The sequence below is a fragment of the Anas acuta genome, chromosome Z, assembly GCF_963932015.1.
Source record: "Anas acuta chromosome Z, bAnaAcu1.1, whole genome shotgun sequence".
NCBI classification, from domain to species: Eukaryota; Metazoa; Chordata; class Aves; order Anseriformes; family Anatidae; genus Anas; species Anas acuta.
Genome location: NC_089017.1, coordinates 18,610,657 through 18,627,107, shown reverse-complemented (window position 1 = coordinate 18,627,107; position 16,451 = coordinate 18,610,657). Strand labels below are relative to the sequence as shown.

The 16,451-nt window shown below is 41.0% G+C and overlaps 1 protein-coding gene across 12 annotated transcripts in view; it reads right to left on the bottom strand.

Annotated features, from left to right (window-relative positions):
- Positions 1 to 3,625: 3,625 nt before the first annotated feature.
- MAST4 (microtubule associated serine/threonine kinase family member 4) overlaps positions 3,626 to 16,451 on the bottom strand; it is a 293,772-nt gene continuing 280,946 nt past the window's right edge. For all 12 annotated transcript variants that reach the window (XM_068665969.1, XM_068665971.1, XM_068665970.1 and 9 more), the window contains 5 exons: positions 15,214 to 15,443; positions 12,765 to 12,887; positions 11,840 to 11,976; positions 10,949 to 11,130; positions 3,626 to 10,087 (listed from right to left, as the gene is read on the bottom strand). In XM_068665969.1, the coding sequence (XP_068522070.1) occupies positions 6,126 to 10,087; positions 10,949 to 11,130; positions 11,840 to 11,976; positions 12,765 to 12,887; positions 15,214 to 15,443 (4,634 nt within the window). In that variant the 3' untranslated portion in view covers positions 3,626 to 6,125. The remainder of the gene's footprint in view (positions 10,088 to 10,948; positions 11,131 to 11,839; positions 11,977 to 12,764; positions 12,888 to 15,213; positions 15,444 to 16,451) is intronic.

The window sequence follows — 16,451 nt, the reverse complement described above, 5'->3', positions numbered from 1 at the left end:
TGATCTTGGAAAATAAAGTGTGACCTGTGTTTTGAACATGAATAACTTCTAAGGAGATGCCCCAGTTCATCTCTATGCTAGCACTGCCTTTACAGCCACTAGGGCTAAGGCACCTATAGAGGGAAGATCCAAGAAATGAAACACAAGATTTGTTCCTTAAAAAAAATAAAAAAAATCACAGCATCCCAAACACAACAATAAACTCTCACCCTCTCACTCTCAATCAATTACACTTGAGAAACAGCTTAGTTGGAGAGCTGGCACTAATGTATGCTGCTCAGTTAAAAGGAAAAAGGAGGGGGGGAGGGGAATCAAAACTTCCTGTGAAGGACTGGAGCAATGCTCATATGGTCACATAAGACCAACTCCTGCAGGGCAGACCACAATAGCCTCTATCACACTTCTCATTAAATTCTGATTAAAAGAGTACGTGCATTTGGCCAAGCGATGGAGCTTGCTCTGTGTGCCCCTTTCCCATAAAGTGACTTTTGGCACGAGGTCTTTGCCAGCAGGCTGACCCCGTTGCACAGGCACAACCTTGCAGGGCCGGGTACAGCCCCTCTGCCTCCACAGAAGACCCAGCAGCACGCGGGGTCTTGCTCTGCCCACAGCAAGGCTCCTGGCTGCACGCAACCAGAAGTCATGGTCACTCCTTGAACATTTTCCAAGCTCTCTTTGAGCAATTTCCACCCAGGAATACAAAAACTCAGTTTCAGCTTCTGGCCCAAAGAAATTTCCCTGAAATCTTCTTGTTTTTATCTGCCTATAGAATGTTCCAGGTTCTGGGCACCAGGGTGCCTCTCCCTGCAGCTCTCCGTGCTGCTTACAAGCACCCCCTGCTCCTCTGCTGCTGCTGAGAGGCTCTCAGAGACCTGCTCCTGACCCCGCAGGCAGGTGCTGTGTTTGAACCCACAAGCTGTGCAGCATCAAAGCTGCCCTCGGTGCCCGCATCAGCGAGCAGCTCCTTAATGACGGATCTGAGATGTCACCAAGGCAGCCAGAGGACAACTCGACCTGTCCTCGGGAACCAGGCAGCTCAGGATTCAAGGCTCCCTCCCTCTGCAAACACAACTGGCTAAACAAGTCAATGCCAATAACTGCATTGTCCGATGAATGTTGGTGTGGGTGCCCCTCAAGGGAAACCTGACCTACAGCCTCAGTTATTTCTCTCACCAGCTTGTAGGTCCAGGAAAGCAATAGATAAATGGCTAAGCAAAAAGAGCACAGCACAGTTCATAGCTTCAAGTGCTTAAAAAAAAAATGCTGCAAAGATCAGGAGATCTGTAAACATCAGCGACTTGAAGGGAATGCTGCATGTTGTGCTGGTACTCACGCTGCTTCATTTGGATTTTGGCAATTCATTTGGATTTAAGCATCACCAGTTTCTGAAACGCTACCCAGCATCACAGGGTAGATTTGTGCATGGACTTCAGCCAGTTGAAAGTTGAAGCTGTCTGAAAAGGCAAAATTGTGAACGTGTTCACGTGCAAGATACATTTGAGCAAGGCATGTTAAGTACAGACCTTTCTGCAATGCTTCCCCTTCCTTCCACACAACTCGTTTTACCTGCATCTGATGCCATTTTTGTTTCCTCTGTGATTTGCATTAGTGTCACATACACGGGGCAGGCTCTCTTCTTTCATTGTCCTGTAAAACACCAGTCATTAGGACACTGTAAACAGCAGTGCTGAGCCACATATATAGTATCTGGAGTATACACAATAATCCTGAATGCAGGGGGTGATTATTCTGAAGGAACATTTTACATAATATCCCAAAATGTCCAGATTTTATATATATAAATATATATATATATATATAATATATATATTTGAAGTCCAAAGATTTAGTCCTGTATTACTTAGCAAAGATGTATATGGAAAGTGACAGTAGATTTACTTTTCCTTGTAGAATTTGTTTACCCAATCAAGCTCCGATCTAATGCGCTCCTTGGTATCTTGTCAGGACTTTTATGTTTCAAGTGCAGCCAAGGAGTCAGTGAGCAGGGACAAGGGAATTGCCTGAGCTGAATGGTGCTCAACAGAACCCAGCTCACTCCTGGGATACAGATATCACTGACACCATGGTATGACACAAAGCTTACAGGTAAAGATATGGTCACTGGAAGGACAACTGATGACACGCAAGCCATGAACTGGGACACCCAAACACCCTTTTGTATCTTCCAGTCCTGCTATTTATTCTTTGGTCTGCTAAGCACTGTCTGAATACAAACATGACATCCCTGCTAATTCTTACCAACCTCAGGAGAAAATACAGAACCTGAAGGAACCTTGCAAGCTGGCAGTTCTTGAACAGGGAAGCCCACATTTCTCTTTCAAACCATGAAAAGGATTCCCAACCCAGGTGAGATGCAGGCTCTTTTTACAAAGGCAGAAGTGAGGATGACAGGCCATGCCAAATCTGATGGTCAACATTTCTCTCCTGACTGCTTCTTCCTCAACACAAACCCCCCTACACCACCCATTTCTGCTGGCCCTGAGTGCTGTGGGGGTTTGTGGACGTGCAGCTTTCCACAGTTTCTCACAGAGGGATGGCTACTGCAGTCAGAGACAGCACAGCAGGCAAGGCAGTCATACAGTCAGTTCTCATCTCTTGTCATTTCCTTTCCCCAAGCTGCTTCATCCCCCTCTCCCCTCCCATATTCGTGCACATCCCCTGCCACTGCACCAATTTTGCAGAGCATCTGTCTTCTGCTGGGTTTCAGCAAGTCAGAAAGACTGGGGGTAACTCACTGGTTTCAGTCAGAGAGCACAACAGAAGTGATTCTGTAAGGCTGATGCACTTCGTTTTGCAGAGGTGAAAAGCACAGGGAAAAACACAGCAGTAAAACATGAACAATCACCTGGCACATGTCAACCAGGCATGCAAAGCTCCTTTATCAGCCACTGGCAGAAGAAAAGTAAGGACGTGTGGATGTGCTCCTCTACAAGACAGAAAGACAAAAATTAGGGGACCAATAGTCCTGCCCACTGCTCCTCCTGACAGGATTGGTCTCCATCAAAGAGGCCATTGGGCACTGAGGGGCTCTGCTCCACCTCCTCTGCCTGGCTCAGTGCATCTTCTTTATTATGTGGGAAAAAAAATAGTAAAGGGAGATTTGAATACATTCAAGGGTAGAGATTTCAAAACTGAAGAAATGTTGCACTTAACACTCATGCTTCATGAATTTGTTAAGGTGGAGAATTTAGCATGACTAAAAAAAATAAATGAAGATTTGGTGTGTTCTGAGAAGGTACTGAAAAACACTATAACTTATTTTAATGAACGATGATGTACGGCGTGGAGGAGGGATTGAAGTCTCACGTTTCAGGTTACTGCAGTTGTTACCAGCAGCCAGGTACATTGTCCACCCATGCCCCTACCTACTGAGCAGCAGTGCCGTGGTGCCAGCCACTGCCTGAGACAAGATACTTGGCTCTCCAGACCTCCTCCCTCTCTAGACCAGACAATGATTCTCATGCAAAATCCTTGGCCAGCATGTGCCTGAAGGGGTGCACTGGGTTGGTCTGAGGGAAGAAAATAACTGCCCACCTCTGAGTACAGCAGGGATGTGCCTGAAGTTACGGGAGCGAAAGCAATCAATGGAAAATACACAACAGTGTTTCATGCTGAATTTTTATTTCAATGTTATGCAACTGCATAAGTATAAATAATTGTGTTCAATATGCAACAATTATGACATCCATAAGGAGTTTCTTAGAGAAAATAAGACTGCAAACACTTTATTGCACAGACCCTAACTTTTTTTTTCCTTTTTTTTTTTTTGTCTCTCTCTCTCTCTCTTTTTTTTTTTTATTTATTTTTTTATTTTTTTTGGTAAGCTGAGCAATCTACAGCAGTAAGCTACAAAGGAACACATCAAATCTACAATCACAGAAAGACTGACCAAGTAGCACACAGGTAGGAGGATCTCTAACAGCTCACTGATAAGGTAAGCACCCAACAAACAAACAGATACTACATAAACACAAGCTTACGCACCGTTATACTTCCAAAATGCAAAAAACTTATTTGTCAGAAGTGATAGTGAACTATACAAAATATACATAAAGGTATACTGTAAACAAATAGCTAGATGTGCTTTAAAGGAAACAAGAGGGGAGTTAAAAAAAAAAAATGCAGAAGACTGTAAACTAGGAAATACCTCCCAGACAGAAATGTTATATCGAAGTGCATTAGCATTCATTTGTAGTAACTGCCAAAGCACAGATAAACTGTAAATGTTGAGACCATTTTCTCTTCAAAACTGATCAAAAATATTACCCATCACTCACTAGCTCCTCTGTGAATGCATCAAAGGCAGTATGAATGTTCTAGTGTCACATGAAAAATCAGAAGTTGTTTACGATTTTCTTTCCAAGGCGTGTCTGCTGTAATCCAACTCAACTAATTAGCGTAATAAAGCTTTTCCCAGAGGGAAGTTAATTCTGAATACTATCAGTTGTCAATCAAACCTCCAAATCAAGATTATACTGTGCTTTTAAGAACAAATTTCTAGCTTTTGAGACAGAAAAGACAATCCATAAGCCCCAATGAAACAGGTATGGGCCTAGGCCTAGTTTAGCTACATAAAACAGAAATAAGCAAAACCACCATTCTGTTGATCCCAGTCATCTAAAAACACACATCTGCAAGGATATTTTGTAGTGCTCCTGTACGTTTTATGTTTTACCTTTTGTCCTTCAAAACAAACTAATAATCTCCACACTAAAATGATCCAAGTCTACATGTTCCACAGTATACAAAATTTAAATAAGGCTTAGCAAAAGTAAAAAGACAGTAACATTCTAGCACCAAATAGCTCCAACAGGTTCCTTTGTTACAAAATGCTTCTTTTATAATTACAGTATTACTCTTTTTTATTTTTGCATACAAATAAAAAGATTATGTTATGAAATGTATGGAGCTACTCAATGCATTTAGAAATGAATGTGAAACCCAAAATTTCTTGCTAAAAACAGCAAGTTAGTCTACAACATAAGGCCCCAGCTACATATTAAAATGTATCGGATGTCCTGAACTTTTTTTTCAAAGATATGATAGTGGAACTGTTTTTTGTCCTTTACGTCCTAATTGCCATAATAGAAAAAAAAATAATTAAAAAAAGCTACAGCTGTATGAAGCTAATTATGCAGGCCTAGATGCCATAACACACATTCTCTAAGTTTGTCAAAACCCATGATGAACATAATTGTACTGCAAGTCATGTGCTTATATTTGTGCCTCACACTGTAAGGGCCTGAATTTAAAAAAGCTCAAGGAAACCAAGAGAGGGTTGCAGCAGAAACCAAAGACACGGCATGTGCTTCAGAGTCTCGGCCTTGTCTGAGGGGAAGGTGACAGAACGCACTCCCAGCAGATAAGACCAGCACAACCATTCCATCAGAGAACACAACTCTTCCTGGCATGCCGTGATAGCCAAGCGCTCTTCCCTTATCTTTAATCACACCCACTCTACCAGGCAGGCTTTGTGCAGTTCGGAGATGCAGTTAGATCTTGTGTTAGATCTGGTGAAGCAGTTAGCCAGATACACTACTATCAAAATCTGATTACTAAAAATACATGTAAAAACTCACAATAACCCACCATGTTCATTCTTTTCTTGTATTTTTACCTCTAGCTAGGATTTTTAGTAAGTAAAAATGTGGCATGTTTTTATCCTCCAGGTTAGACCAATACTTGTGCATGTCCATGCCACATGTGAGTTTTAGTAATTCAGTTTCATATTTGAGTATGGCAAATAAGTAGCAAAGCAACTATCTTTAAAAAAGGGAAGAGTAAACAATGCTATCAGCAGCAAAGTATATATGCTACATTCAAACCCCAAACACATCACTAGGTATTTACAGAGGAAATCATTTCTTCAACAGCTTTCAGCTGTGTATCTATTTTTGTACAAATACTATATGGTAACAGTTTTACCGGTTAACATTGGGAAGGCATTTTGAAAAAAAAGTCCTTTCTATATATCCCCATTCTTTTTTGTCAGTGACATGAAAGCTTTGCCACACAAAGACACTACACAGTGCTGGTTTAAAGATGGTCAAAATATATTGTCTTTGTTTCAGCTAGTCTTGTAGTTATATCTGCAGGTAGTACAGTCAACAGTTTTTTTTGTGAGGACTGCTCCGCGAAGCTTCCTTTCCTCGCCGCTGCCGAGCTGAGTCTTTGTCATTAGAAAGTGCATTTTGGCGGTCAGGTGTGGTTGCTGACCTAGGTAAATCTTTACCTACATTCTGTTTTCTTGAAGCAGACTGCTGAGCCTGAACAGCATCTTTTCCCTTTACATCCACAGTGTTAACAAAAGACTTTTCTTGATTTCCGGGTTTCCCCCCAGTGTTTGAAGTAGAGTGGTGGGCTTCTACTACAACAGCAGCACTGTGCAAGGTCATCAGTGACACACTTTTAGTCATTTCTGCCTTACCATACCCCGTGGAAGAGGTGCTTTTCTTACTTAGTTCCTTGCAGCTGGCCACAGGAAGCTCAGGTGAAGCTGCTTTAACCTTTGCTGAAGATGCATCACTCTTCTCTGAAGACAAAACAAATGCTTCTTGTCTACATTCAGAGAAATTGGCTGAACTAGTCAGTGGTTTTCCTGGCATTGCAGCCACACGGCAAGAACTTTGCCCACTGGCACCTGACAAATGTTTTACTGCAGCCTGTTTGTTTGCATCCTCTGGCTGTTTTTCATTAACTTGTCCTTTCCCTTTTGAATCTTGAGAGCATTTGCTACTTGTGATTGATTTTTCTGCTCCTTTTGCTGTGGCATCACGGTTTGTGAGGCAAAGGGTAGGCTCTACTTTCCCACTGTCATGTTGAACATAAAGTGCATCAGTGCATGTTTTTCCTTCAGGTCTTTTATCTGGAGACGTTGCCTGATTACTAGGGCTTCTGTCTGCCTGTTTGCTCAGCAAGAGACAGTCTTTCACAGTGGAAAACTTTGGAGACACGGTTTGTTTCTCAGTGAGGTGAAGCAGCTTTTGATCAGCAGATTCCCCAAAGCCTGCTGGTTCTTGCCTTTGCATTTGCTTAGAAATCTCTGGGCCTGTTGGTCCTGGGCCAAGAGCAAAGGATCTGGGTTTGGTGTCAGCAGTGATGGTGCTCACTTGAAGGGTGGATACCAACCCATGCTCAATAGTCACAGGCTTTTCGACCTGAACATGTTCATTGTTCATTTTTCTCAAAGAGCCTGAAACAAAAGAAGAGGGATCTGGCACATTTTTACTGGCATGTTTGCCATCTTTCCGCGAGCTGACAGACACCTGAATAATTGTTTCTTTTTCTTTTGTTTCTGGAGTGCATGGTTTTTGTGAAAAGGTCTGTTTATCCAAGTGCTTAGACTTAGAGGAAGTCACATCAGAAGCAGGCCTGAGCTTATTACTGCTGCTTTCCACACAGGTGGCAGCAGGCTTCACATGTTCTTGAATACCTACATGAACATCTACAGCACAGTTTCTGCTTACAGCATCTCTTGCAGCAGGGGAGACCAGAGCAGTAAGCTGTTGCTGAGGAACTTGGCTGGACTGTGTTCTCTCAGTGGTCTGTAGCCTTATGTCAGGGACCTGCTTCTGATCTTTCTTTCCCAAATCTTTGGTGTTGTCCTTCTGCACAGAGGACAGCAGTACAGACTTATCATTTTTAGGATCACAATCCACTGAGGGTCGTTTGGATGGAGAAGTTTCACTCTTTAACTCTATAGTAACTTTCTTAGACTCGCTGAGAATTTTCTGCTTGGTTATATCCCTTTCTACAAAACTAACGACAACGGTGTCTTCTTTGCTTAACTGTTTTAGAGCATCTTTGCTATCCTTAGGTTGTGCCTTCGGACCAGCCACTTGCATTTTTCCTTGTATCTGAGATGGCATGGCAAAATCAGCAGATTTTTTTTCATTGCTTTTGGAGTAGCTTGTTGTCAGAACATCTGAGACAGATACCTTCAGAGATGGCTCCCTGATCACCTCCACCTTTGCAGGGGTAGGTTCACAATTTCTTTGGGTTATTGGCTGCCTGGCAGGCAACTCCTTTTGCCCTTGCTTCTCTTTGCCTAGAGCTTTTTCAGGAGTGCTCTGAACAGTAGAAAGTTTGGAGTATGTTTGTGTAGTTTTAACACTCTGACTCTGAACAGTGCTGGAATACGTTTGTGTAGTTTTAACACTCTGACTCTGAACAGTGCTGGAATACGTTTGTGTAGTTTTAACACTCTGACTCTGAACAGTGCTGGACTTTGCTTCCACTGAACTGTCCTTCTGTTTTGAAGGGGAGGTGTCTTTCTTTTGAACAGCTTCAATAACAGAAACACTGACTTTAGCAGCTGGACTAGAAGCCTTTTTCTCTGTCACTACTTCTGCAGCAACAGGCATGACCAGTGGATTTGGAGAACTCTTGCTTATTTGCAGAACCTGAGGTTCTGGTATGTTAATTTTGCTAGATTTTGAATAGCTTAACAACTGCTCTTTCTGACAGGCCACTTCTGCCTTTCCACCACCTTCCTGTGGTGCTGCATGTTTAGGAGATCCCACATCACTGCTGGCGCTCTGTCCTTCTGGCAGTACACACACAGGCAAATCAGTCTTCGAAGCCTGTGGTCCAGAAAGTAAGGCAATGTCTAGTGTGCCTTCTATTGGTTTCAGGCAGGAAACAGACCTCCCATCAAGTTTATATTCTGATGGACTTTTTCTGACAGGTGACTCAGTGGAAATCACGGCTGATTTTTCCACACCTGTTTCTGCTCGGCCATTCAAGGTTTTGAGGGGAACAAAAGAAACAGAATTAATCTGAGCAGCATGTGCACTGCTGATGAATGCTCTACCCTCAGCAACAGTAGTGGAATCCTGCTGTATGCTTATGGGTCTGACTGCGTTAAGTTGAAGGCATTCATGAGCATTTGTTGTCAGTTTGGGTTTTAGCACTGGACAGACACTCTCATCTTTTTCTTCAAAGGACAGTTTCTTTCTCAAATAACCAATATTTGCAAGTTTGCCATCTAATCTTTCATATTTGACAAATTCTTTTGTTGGTACATTTTTATCTGTGTTTTCTCCCTTTCCATTAAACATCCTGTCAGAGGACTGTGATGGCACATCCTGCAGTGTACATGGAGGGGAAGTTCTTTTGAAGTCACAGGAAAGGTGACTGAATTCACTAAGCGGAGGCCCATGACACAACGTCTGCGCTTCTAAAGCAACGCACTCATTTGATCTCAAGTTTGCATTCTTTTGAAGGGTGTCTTTGAGTATGTCACCAGCTGACTGGGTCTCCAAAGCAATGATTTTTGTTTCAAACTGATTTGATCTTTCTAATACCTTCTGGAATGCTTTTTTGTCTCTTTCTTCCAGTCTTAAGGTATTGGGAATTTCTGGTTCGCTGCTATGTTCATGTAGAGCAGTATTTGCTTTTTCAGCAAAATCTTGCTTTTTCATAACAATCTTGACCTTCAGCTTCTCTCTGTCTAGCTCATCGATGGATTCTTGCCTACCTAATTTACGAGAAATGGGACGTTTCAAGCAGCCCTGTTCTGCTGGCCTGACTCGTGTGAGTGATGGCACATCAGATACATTCTCCTCCAAACTCTGAAGAGTTACTTCCCTCTGGGACAATTCTCTGTTCACTTCTTCCTGGGTCACTTCCAGACTGTGTTTTCGTGAACATAAGTGTTTCTTATCACTGGCATAAGAGGGTGCAAGTTTCTCTTCAGACTGGACTCTCTTTAAGAGTGGAGATCGTGGTGGCTCTGCACTCTTTGGCCTAACGATATGCCTTACAATAGTTGGAGGGGAGTGCATTTTGCTAGGAAAAGATTGAGCTATTTTTGTATTTCCAAGTGAATGTCCTAGCAAGGGCGATGGAGATCGCTGAGGAGATGTGGGCTGGGGTGTTGGAGAAGGTGTCCGTGCCAGAGGAGAGAGAGGGATGCTGCCAGCTGATTTGCGTCTTCCGGATCTGTATCTTTGCCCACCAAGCTTTGGACCCAAGCCATGAAGAGTGCTGGGTCTTATGTGTCCTGAACCAGCTGGAGAATTGGGAGCACTTGAACTAGGGGAACTACTCTGGGAAGAATTAGTACCTACAAAAAGAAGAAACAAACCAAGCATGAGATTAGCAAGAATAACAATCTTGCCTAGCAGAAGAATGAGAGGCAGTGCTTGCACTTATCCAAAAAGGATGTATGCTATCTGTTCTTATAGCATTCCATGATTTGGAAGGTTTTAAGTGACTGGGCTTTAAAACACTCATCATTCCAGAATGTTGCTATTTCTCCCTTCCACCCTCTGTTCCTTCATCCAGCTTGAGTTCTTGCCTCCTTCTATTTAAAAGGAATACCTAATGTTTTCTGGCACTTCAAAGCAATGATCAAGATTTACCAATAATTTACCTCCAGCGCAGGGTTTGTAGAACAGCATTCACTTTATTAGAAGACACTAAAATCACAACAAAAGTGCGATAGGAAATTGAGGCAGATTAAGCCTGTTTAAAAGTCAGAAACATCTCAATTTCAGCAGCTGGTTCATCTTTTCAATAATAAATCCACATTTGTGAGAACCCATGCTAGTTGTATCATGTAGCAAACTTTTTCCTCAGTTTCATTCTTGTATCAGCCTCTCCTAGGCAAGATTCTACTTTGTACTCTAAAACTGGATTGTTTATTACTCAACTTATTGCTTCGTAGACTTACATTTTCTATCAAAAACTACAAAACTACAAACCTAGCAGAAAATTCCATTTTTGTATCATGAGAGCCCCTTAAGATTTTGCATCAAGAATCTTTTTTTCCCTTTTCAGACAGAAACCAGCTGCTGTTCAATAATTACGTCTGTCTGAGCTGACTGCTCTCAGCAGAGCATGACAGCATTGGGGGGCTCACAAGAAGCAGAACACACTTCAATTTCCAGTAATTTTCCTCTGCCCTCCATTCTTTTACACTCACCAGATGGAAAATCAGGAGTGGAGCGGTAACTTGGGGTAGGTGACCTTGGAGACAAGCTGTGGGTTGGAGACCCAGGCAAGCTCTCCCCTGATGAAAGTGATCGGTTCAGGCAGGAGAAACTTCTGCTGGTGTGAAGAAGAGGTGAGGGTTGCTTGGCCAACTTTTTAAACAGAGATCTTCTCCTAGTGTGAGAAGAGCACAACATTAATCCAAACGTAATATGCAGAAAAGATACAATTACCACATGCAAAGCTCTTGTGGCTGACGTTGCTTCATTCTCCCAGTACCCCCCATGAAAGGAAGTATGAAACCTATGTTTGCATGAAACCAAACCTGTCTGCAGAGCACGAAGTTCAGAAAATATCCTGATTGCTAATAAGCGGGATAGATATTTTAACTAAATCTATTTGTACTAAAACGTATTCACTGAATTTCAGAGGAACAATTAACTTCTTATGAGCATAAATCTTAATTTTCTTAATTTAAGAGCCCACCAAAACTCAGTATCTATACAGTACAAGCAATGTATTTGTGGAATATGTTTAAACATTAGCATCAAAGCGAAAAAATATACATAAACTTAGTGCTAGAAAATTTAATGAAGTAGAAAAAGCTATACTGAATCCAAATGAAGACACCACTGCAGTTACTCATTTTCTTCTCCATAATCGTTTGTAAACCCTGGAAAATTTTTAAGTGGCATTTTAATGGATATACTATAGGCAAAATGGGAATGACAGAATGCATTACACCCACAGGATCTCATAGAAGAAGGTAAAAAAGAGGGGCAGGAAGTATGAGAGGGAATTGGATTAACTTCATTTTAAAATTAATTGTTATGTCCACACACACAAGAACACACATTCATCATGAACCAAAAAGCTTACTCACCTCTCTAAACTCTCTTTTTTCTTGGTTTTCTTACTGCGCCTGACCATTCTGCTTCTGTAGCTGTTTCTCCTGGCAGGTCCAGTCTTGATGGAAGTGTTTTCAAATGGTGTTGTCATAATTGACACTTTGTTGCCACTCTGCCAAAATACAGACAATCTTTAGACAGAGTAATGGAAGACCTCTTAGCTTTAAATTAAATTGCACTACAAACACAAATGCAATAAAACAGCAACAGAGTAAGCGCTGGCAGCATAGGGAACTCCATGCAGAAGTTGCCAGGCTAATTTATGTCAGATAAATGATGACTGGAAAATTCTCAAACTGCTGTCAAAATTTCTGAACTACTTCATTCCAAGGACCAGCTTCAGGACAATAAGAAATTCTAATAATTTTAACTAGATAAAAGGGAGCAAGGACTGACCAAGGCTGATGTTTTCGTGAAATAAATTTCTATAGAAACATCTTATTTAAATATTATGAAAGGCAAGTTCCTGTACAGTAGGAAAGAAAACATTTCGTATTCTCTGTTTCCACTTTTCCTCATTGATTTCACTTTGATAAGGAGAAAACGAGAAGTAGTATTATCGTCAATAGCTTGAGTTACCTGATGAAGATGGTTGGATTCATGGAAGTGCTTTCCTGCATATGTCAAGTTTTTTTGAAAGAGATACACATCTTTGCGTCAGTACCCAAATATACTTTAGGTATACCAGTAGTAGTGTCAGTTCCTTGCAGTGAAACTAAAGTCATCCTAGGATACATAGAGTCACTAACTTTTCTCCAGATCACTGCAATAACAGCTTGAAGTTTGTACCTGAACAATCATAAAACCTGGTAGCTAATTTCTGAAAGAAGAGTACATAACCCCACAATCCCTGGTGAGGAACTGCAAAGTGCTTATGTGTCCCAGTTAACCAAAAGTTACCTTTAACAACAACTCAATGACTTCTGTATGAACAAGACCATGCACTGGTTCTCCGTTGATATGAGTAATCAGGTCCCCAGCTTTTAAACCAGCCTGGTGTGCTGCACCTCCTTCTTCCACATTCTAGAAATCATAGATGGAGAAAATGGATGCTTGTTAATTACTCTCCATACTTTTAAGAGTAGCTTTATTTTATCAATTCTTTCCATAAAAGTGGTTGTCTTTTAAACACAACAAAGAAATACAGATATTACAGATATTAAATCCTTATGAATGAAGAAAAAAGAAAATCTGACAAGTAATCACTTCATCATCAACTGCTTACTTCATTTTTGTACTTACATGGGATGTGGAATTGTTTCAAAGCTCACTGAAACACTGCATCACTGTTGATACTAAGTAAAATCTGCTTAGCAGGGCATGATATAAAGGGGTGATTCAGTTCCCATGCCAGAATTTTTAACTTGAAGATTTAATATCTGACGCTGAGAAATACTTATGTAATTAAGGCAGCGATCACATACAGGACCCTAATCATAATGCACACTTTTAACTCCACCACACAGCTAAGGACTGTTTGCATTTAGACTGAATTCACCAGGCTGCCCATTGGAGGGAACAAATTGGAGGCACGAAGGTGATGAAGGACCAAAACAAACAGAATTGCAAATGATGTTGAAAGTGGCTTAAATAAGTTATCATATTTTTAAATGAGCTCTTAGAGAATTTTAAGTCATTTAGGCACTACTGAGGCCTACAGAGCTAAAAATATATAAATATATATTAAAAATTTGATAGAGTTTTGAAAAAGTCAAGGTTTCACTTGTAATGCAACAGCATTGTTTTTCCTTCCTTCCTTTCACTGATATGACACCATACCAGTGACAAGAATTTCAGTTTTTGTATTTATTATCAGTCACATGTAGCTACTCTCAACATTCAATGTTCTTGATGAATTAAGATGCCTGAGAGGTAAACATGACTGAAATATGAATAAACATGAATGATACACTATTTCATTAGTGGCATGGCTATTTCAAAACCTACAGTGAATATTTAAAACGAAACATCATCCAAAACTTCAAAGCTTATAATACATTTGTAATGAATTTTTCAAAATTATTTTAAGGTAGTTGGAATATATTTAACATTTATATACACACACACATATATACCTATGTATAATATATATAATATATAAAATACATGACTGGTTATCACCCTCAAGTATAATATATACATACGATTGCAGAAATATATAAATTTAGTTTACAATTGAGGAAGTTGATAACCAGTGCAAATGCAAGAACTGCTGTCTTATTCTTTAGCCTGTCTCTCTCTTTATTCAAATGAGTAGCAAGCAGAGGATGAAAGATACATTATTTATTACTGATAGTCAGTCTTTTTCACGAATGACAGATCCTCAAAGTTTTTCATATTTCAAACTGATTTGCAAATTTCTAAACAAAAGCACTACTTTAAATTATCCTACCAATGACCCGTCAAATGTGGAAGTAACTCAACTTTAGTGAATTCCTTAATTGAAGCTGTTTAATGAACTTCATGTGTATTTCAAAATTTTCTGTTTAGTTTCTTAGTTTTGCAGACTCTGCCCCCAGTCAAAGAGGGGCTGTGCCAACCCTTTCATTTTCTAAGCTACAGTACCCTGTTTACAAGTGCCAAATTTGCTAAAAGTGAAATTGACCCATGTTGTTAAAGGCAGAATCAGGCTTGGGCCCCAGGTCCAGGACATGGACCTGTTGTAGCAGGTCCATAAAGGGCCACAAAGATGATCAGAAGGCTGAAGCACCTCTCCTATGAGTACAGGCTGAGGGATTTGGGGTTGCTCAGCCTGAAGAAGAGAAGTCTCCAGGGGGACCTTACAGCAGCCTTCCAGTACCTAAAGGGGGCCCACAGGAAAGCAGGGGAGGGAGTGTTGGGGTAGGACAAGGGGAAATGGCTTTAAGCTAAAACAGGGGAGATTTAGATTAGATGTTAGGGGAAATTCTTTATTCAGAGGGTGGTGAGGCACTGGGACACACTGCTCAGAGAAGCTGTGGATGCTCCTCCATTCCTGGAGGTGGTGTGCAAGGCCAGGCTGGTGTGAGGTGTCCCAGCCCATGGCAGGGAATTGGGGTGATCTTTAAGGTCCCTTTAAGGTCACATGGGGTGATCTTTAAGGTCCCTTCCAATCCAAACCATTTTATGGTTCTGTGGTCACAGATACGTACCACTCATGTCATAGATGTGTATTATATGGGTCTAATTGTCCCTACTGCCAGCACTGGCCTTGTGCACAGGCACAGATTTCATTCCAAGATAACTATTCAGCACAATACCACATTTTACAGAGTAGCTGTCAAAAAGCAAATACAACGTACACAAAAGATCAAAATCAAATATATCACTAGTTTTCTCTGGCTATATGTAAGAAAAAGATTTAACTTACCCAAACAATATGGTGTACAGTGTAGATATCACTGTCACCCACATAAACCCTGATTGCTCGGATGGTGAAGCCATACTTTTTTCCTGAACTGTGAATTACTATCGGCTGATGAGGACTTGAAGCAGCAATTGAAGAATCACGACTGGGAGAGGAGTCACGGGAGGATGAAGGATCAGATGACAGTGAATGAGGTGACATAGGACTTCCCAGAGGAGAAACACCAAATACATCTGGAAGAAAAAAAGTGCCTATGAGAATACATTTTGAGCACACACAAACATATACACAAAACTGGGAATCTGTTTAATGACACCTTTTGTGACAAATTATTTCACTGTGTTTGCATAAAGACTCTCTCCTCACTGAGCATGAAGCTTTAATGAGTATGAAGCTCGACCAACAAACCCAATTTGAGAAATTAATTTAATTCCCCCATAGCATAACCTGATTTCTTAATGCTAACATTAACTTGCTAGATGTAGGTTGTTTTTCTCCTTTTAGATATGAAACACTCATTGCTAACTCTGAAAGAACAGTCCTCATTCCTCTTCCTTACAAATACACATGAAAAGAACATCACTTTGGGAGCAGATGCTATCGTGAGTACATCCAAAACCACCTGTCAGATCAACAAGAGGTTTTAAAGAAAGTGTTTGCATTCTACATATCTAAAAACACTACCGTAATAAAACAACAGTATTTAATTGGTACATGGACAGTAACTCATAATGCTTGTACCAAATCTCTGTTCCTACATTCTGATAGTTAAGACCGCATGACTTTCTTACAATATCAATTATGGCTTCATTTTATTTTATTGTTTTGAAAGCACTCTGTGCTCCCACTTGCGCAAATGTAAACACAATTGCTGCAGCATAAAAAAATACTCTGGTGACTATAACAAGATGACAGCTCTTGAAAGGAATGCAGCCCAGAAACATTCCAGGTTTGGCTGCTGTGCCAAGCAATGTCATGTGAGGGCAGATAGGTTTTGTCAACAAACGCACTACTGAGTATACTGACTCCCTGAATCTGAGTCACCAAAGGCTCCTACAGATAGCTATCACTGGGTTAATGCTGAATTCCCACTACCAGCCAAACCTAGAGTGGGCTGAACTGTCACCACCCTCTGGATCTGAAACTTTCCCAGATCCCCTCATCTATTTCTCTCTTTAGTCTCATCCTGTGACTCTCAGCCACATGATCAGTGACACTGGTCATCTCCTGTTGTAGTTTAT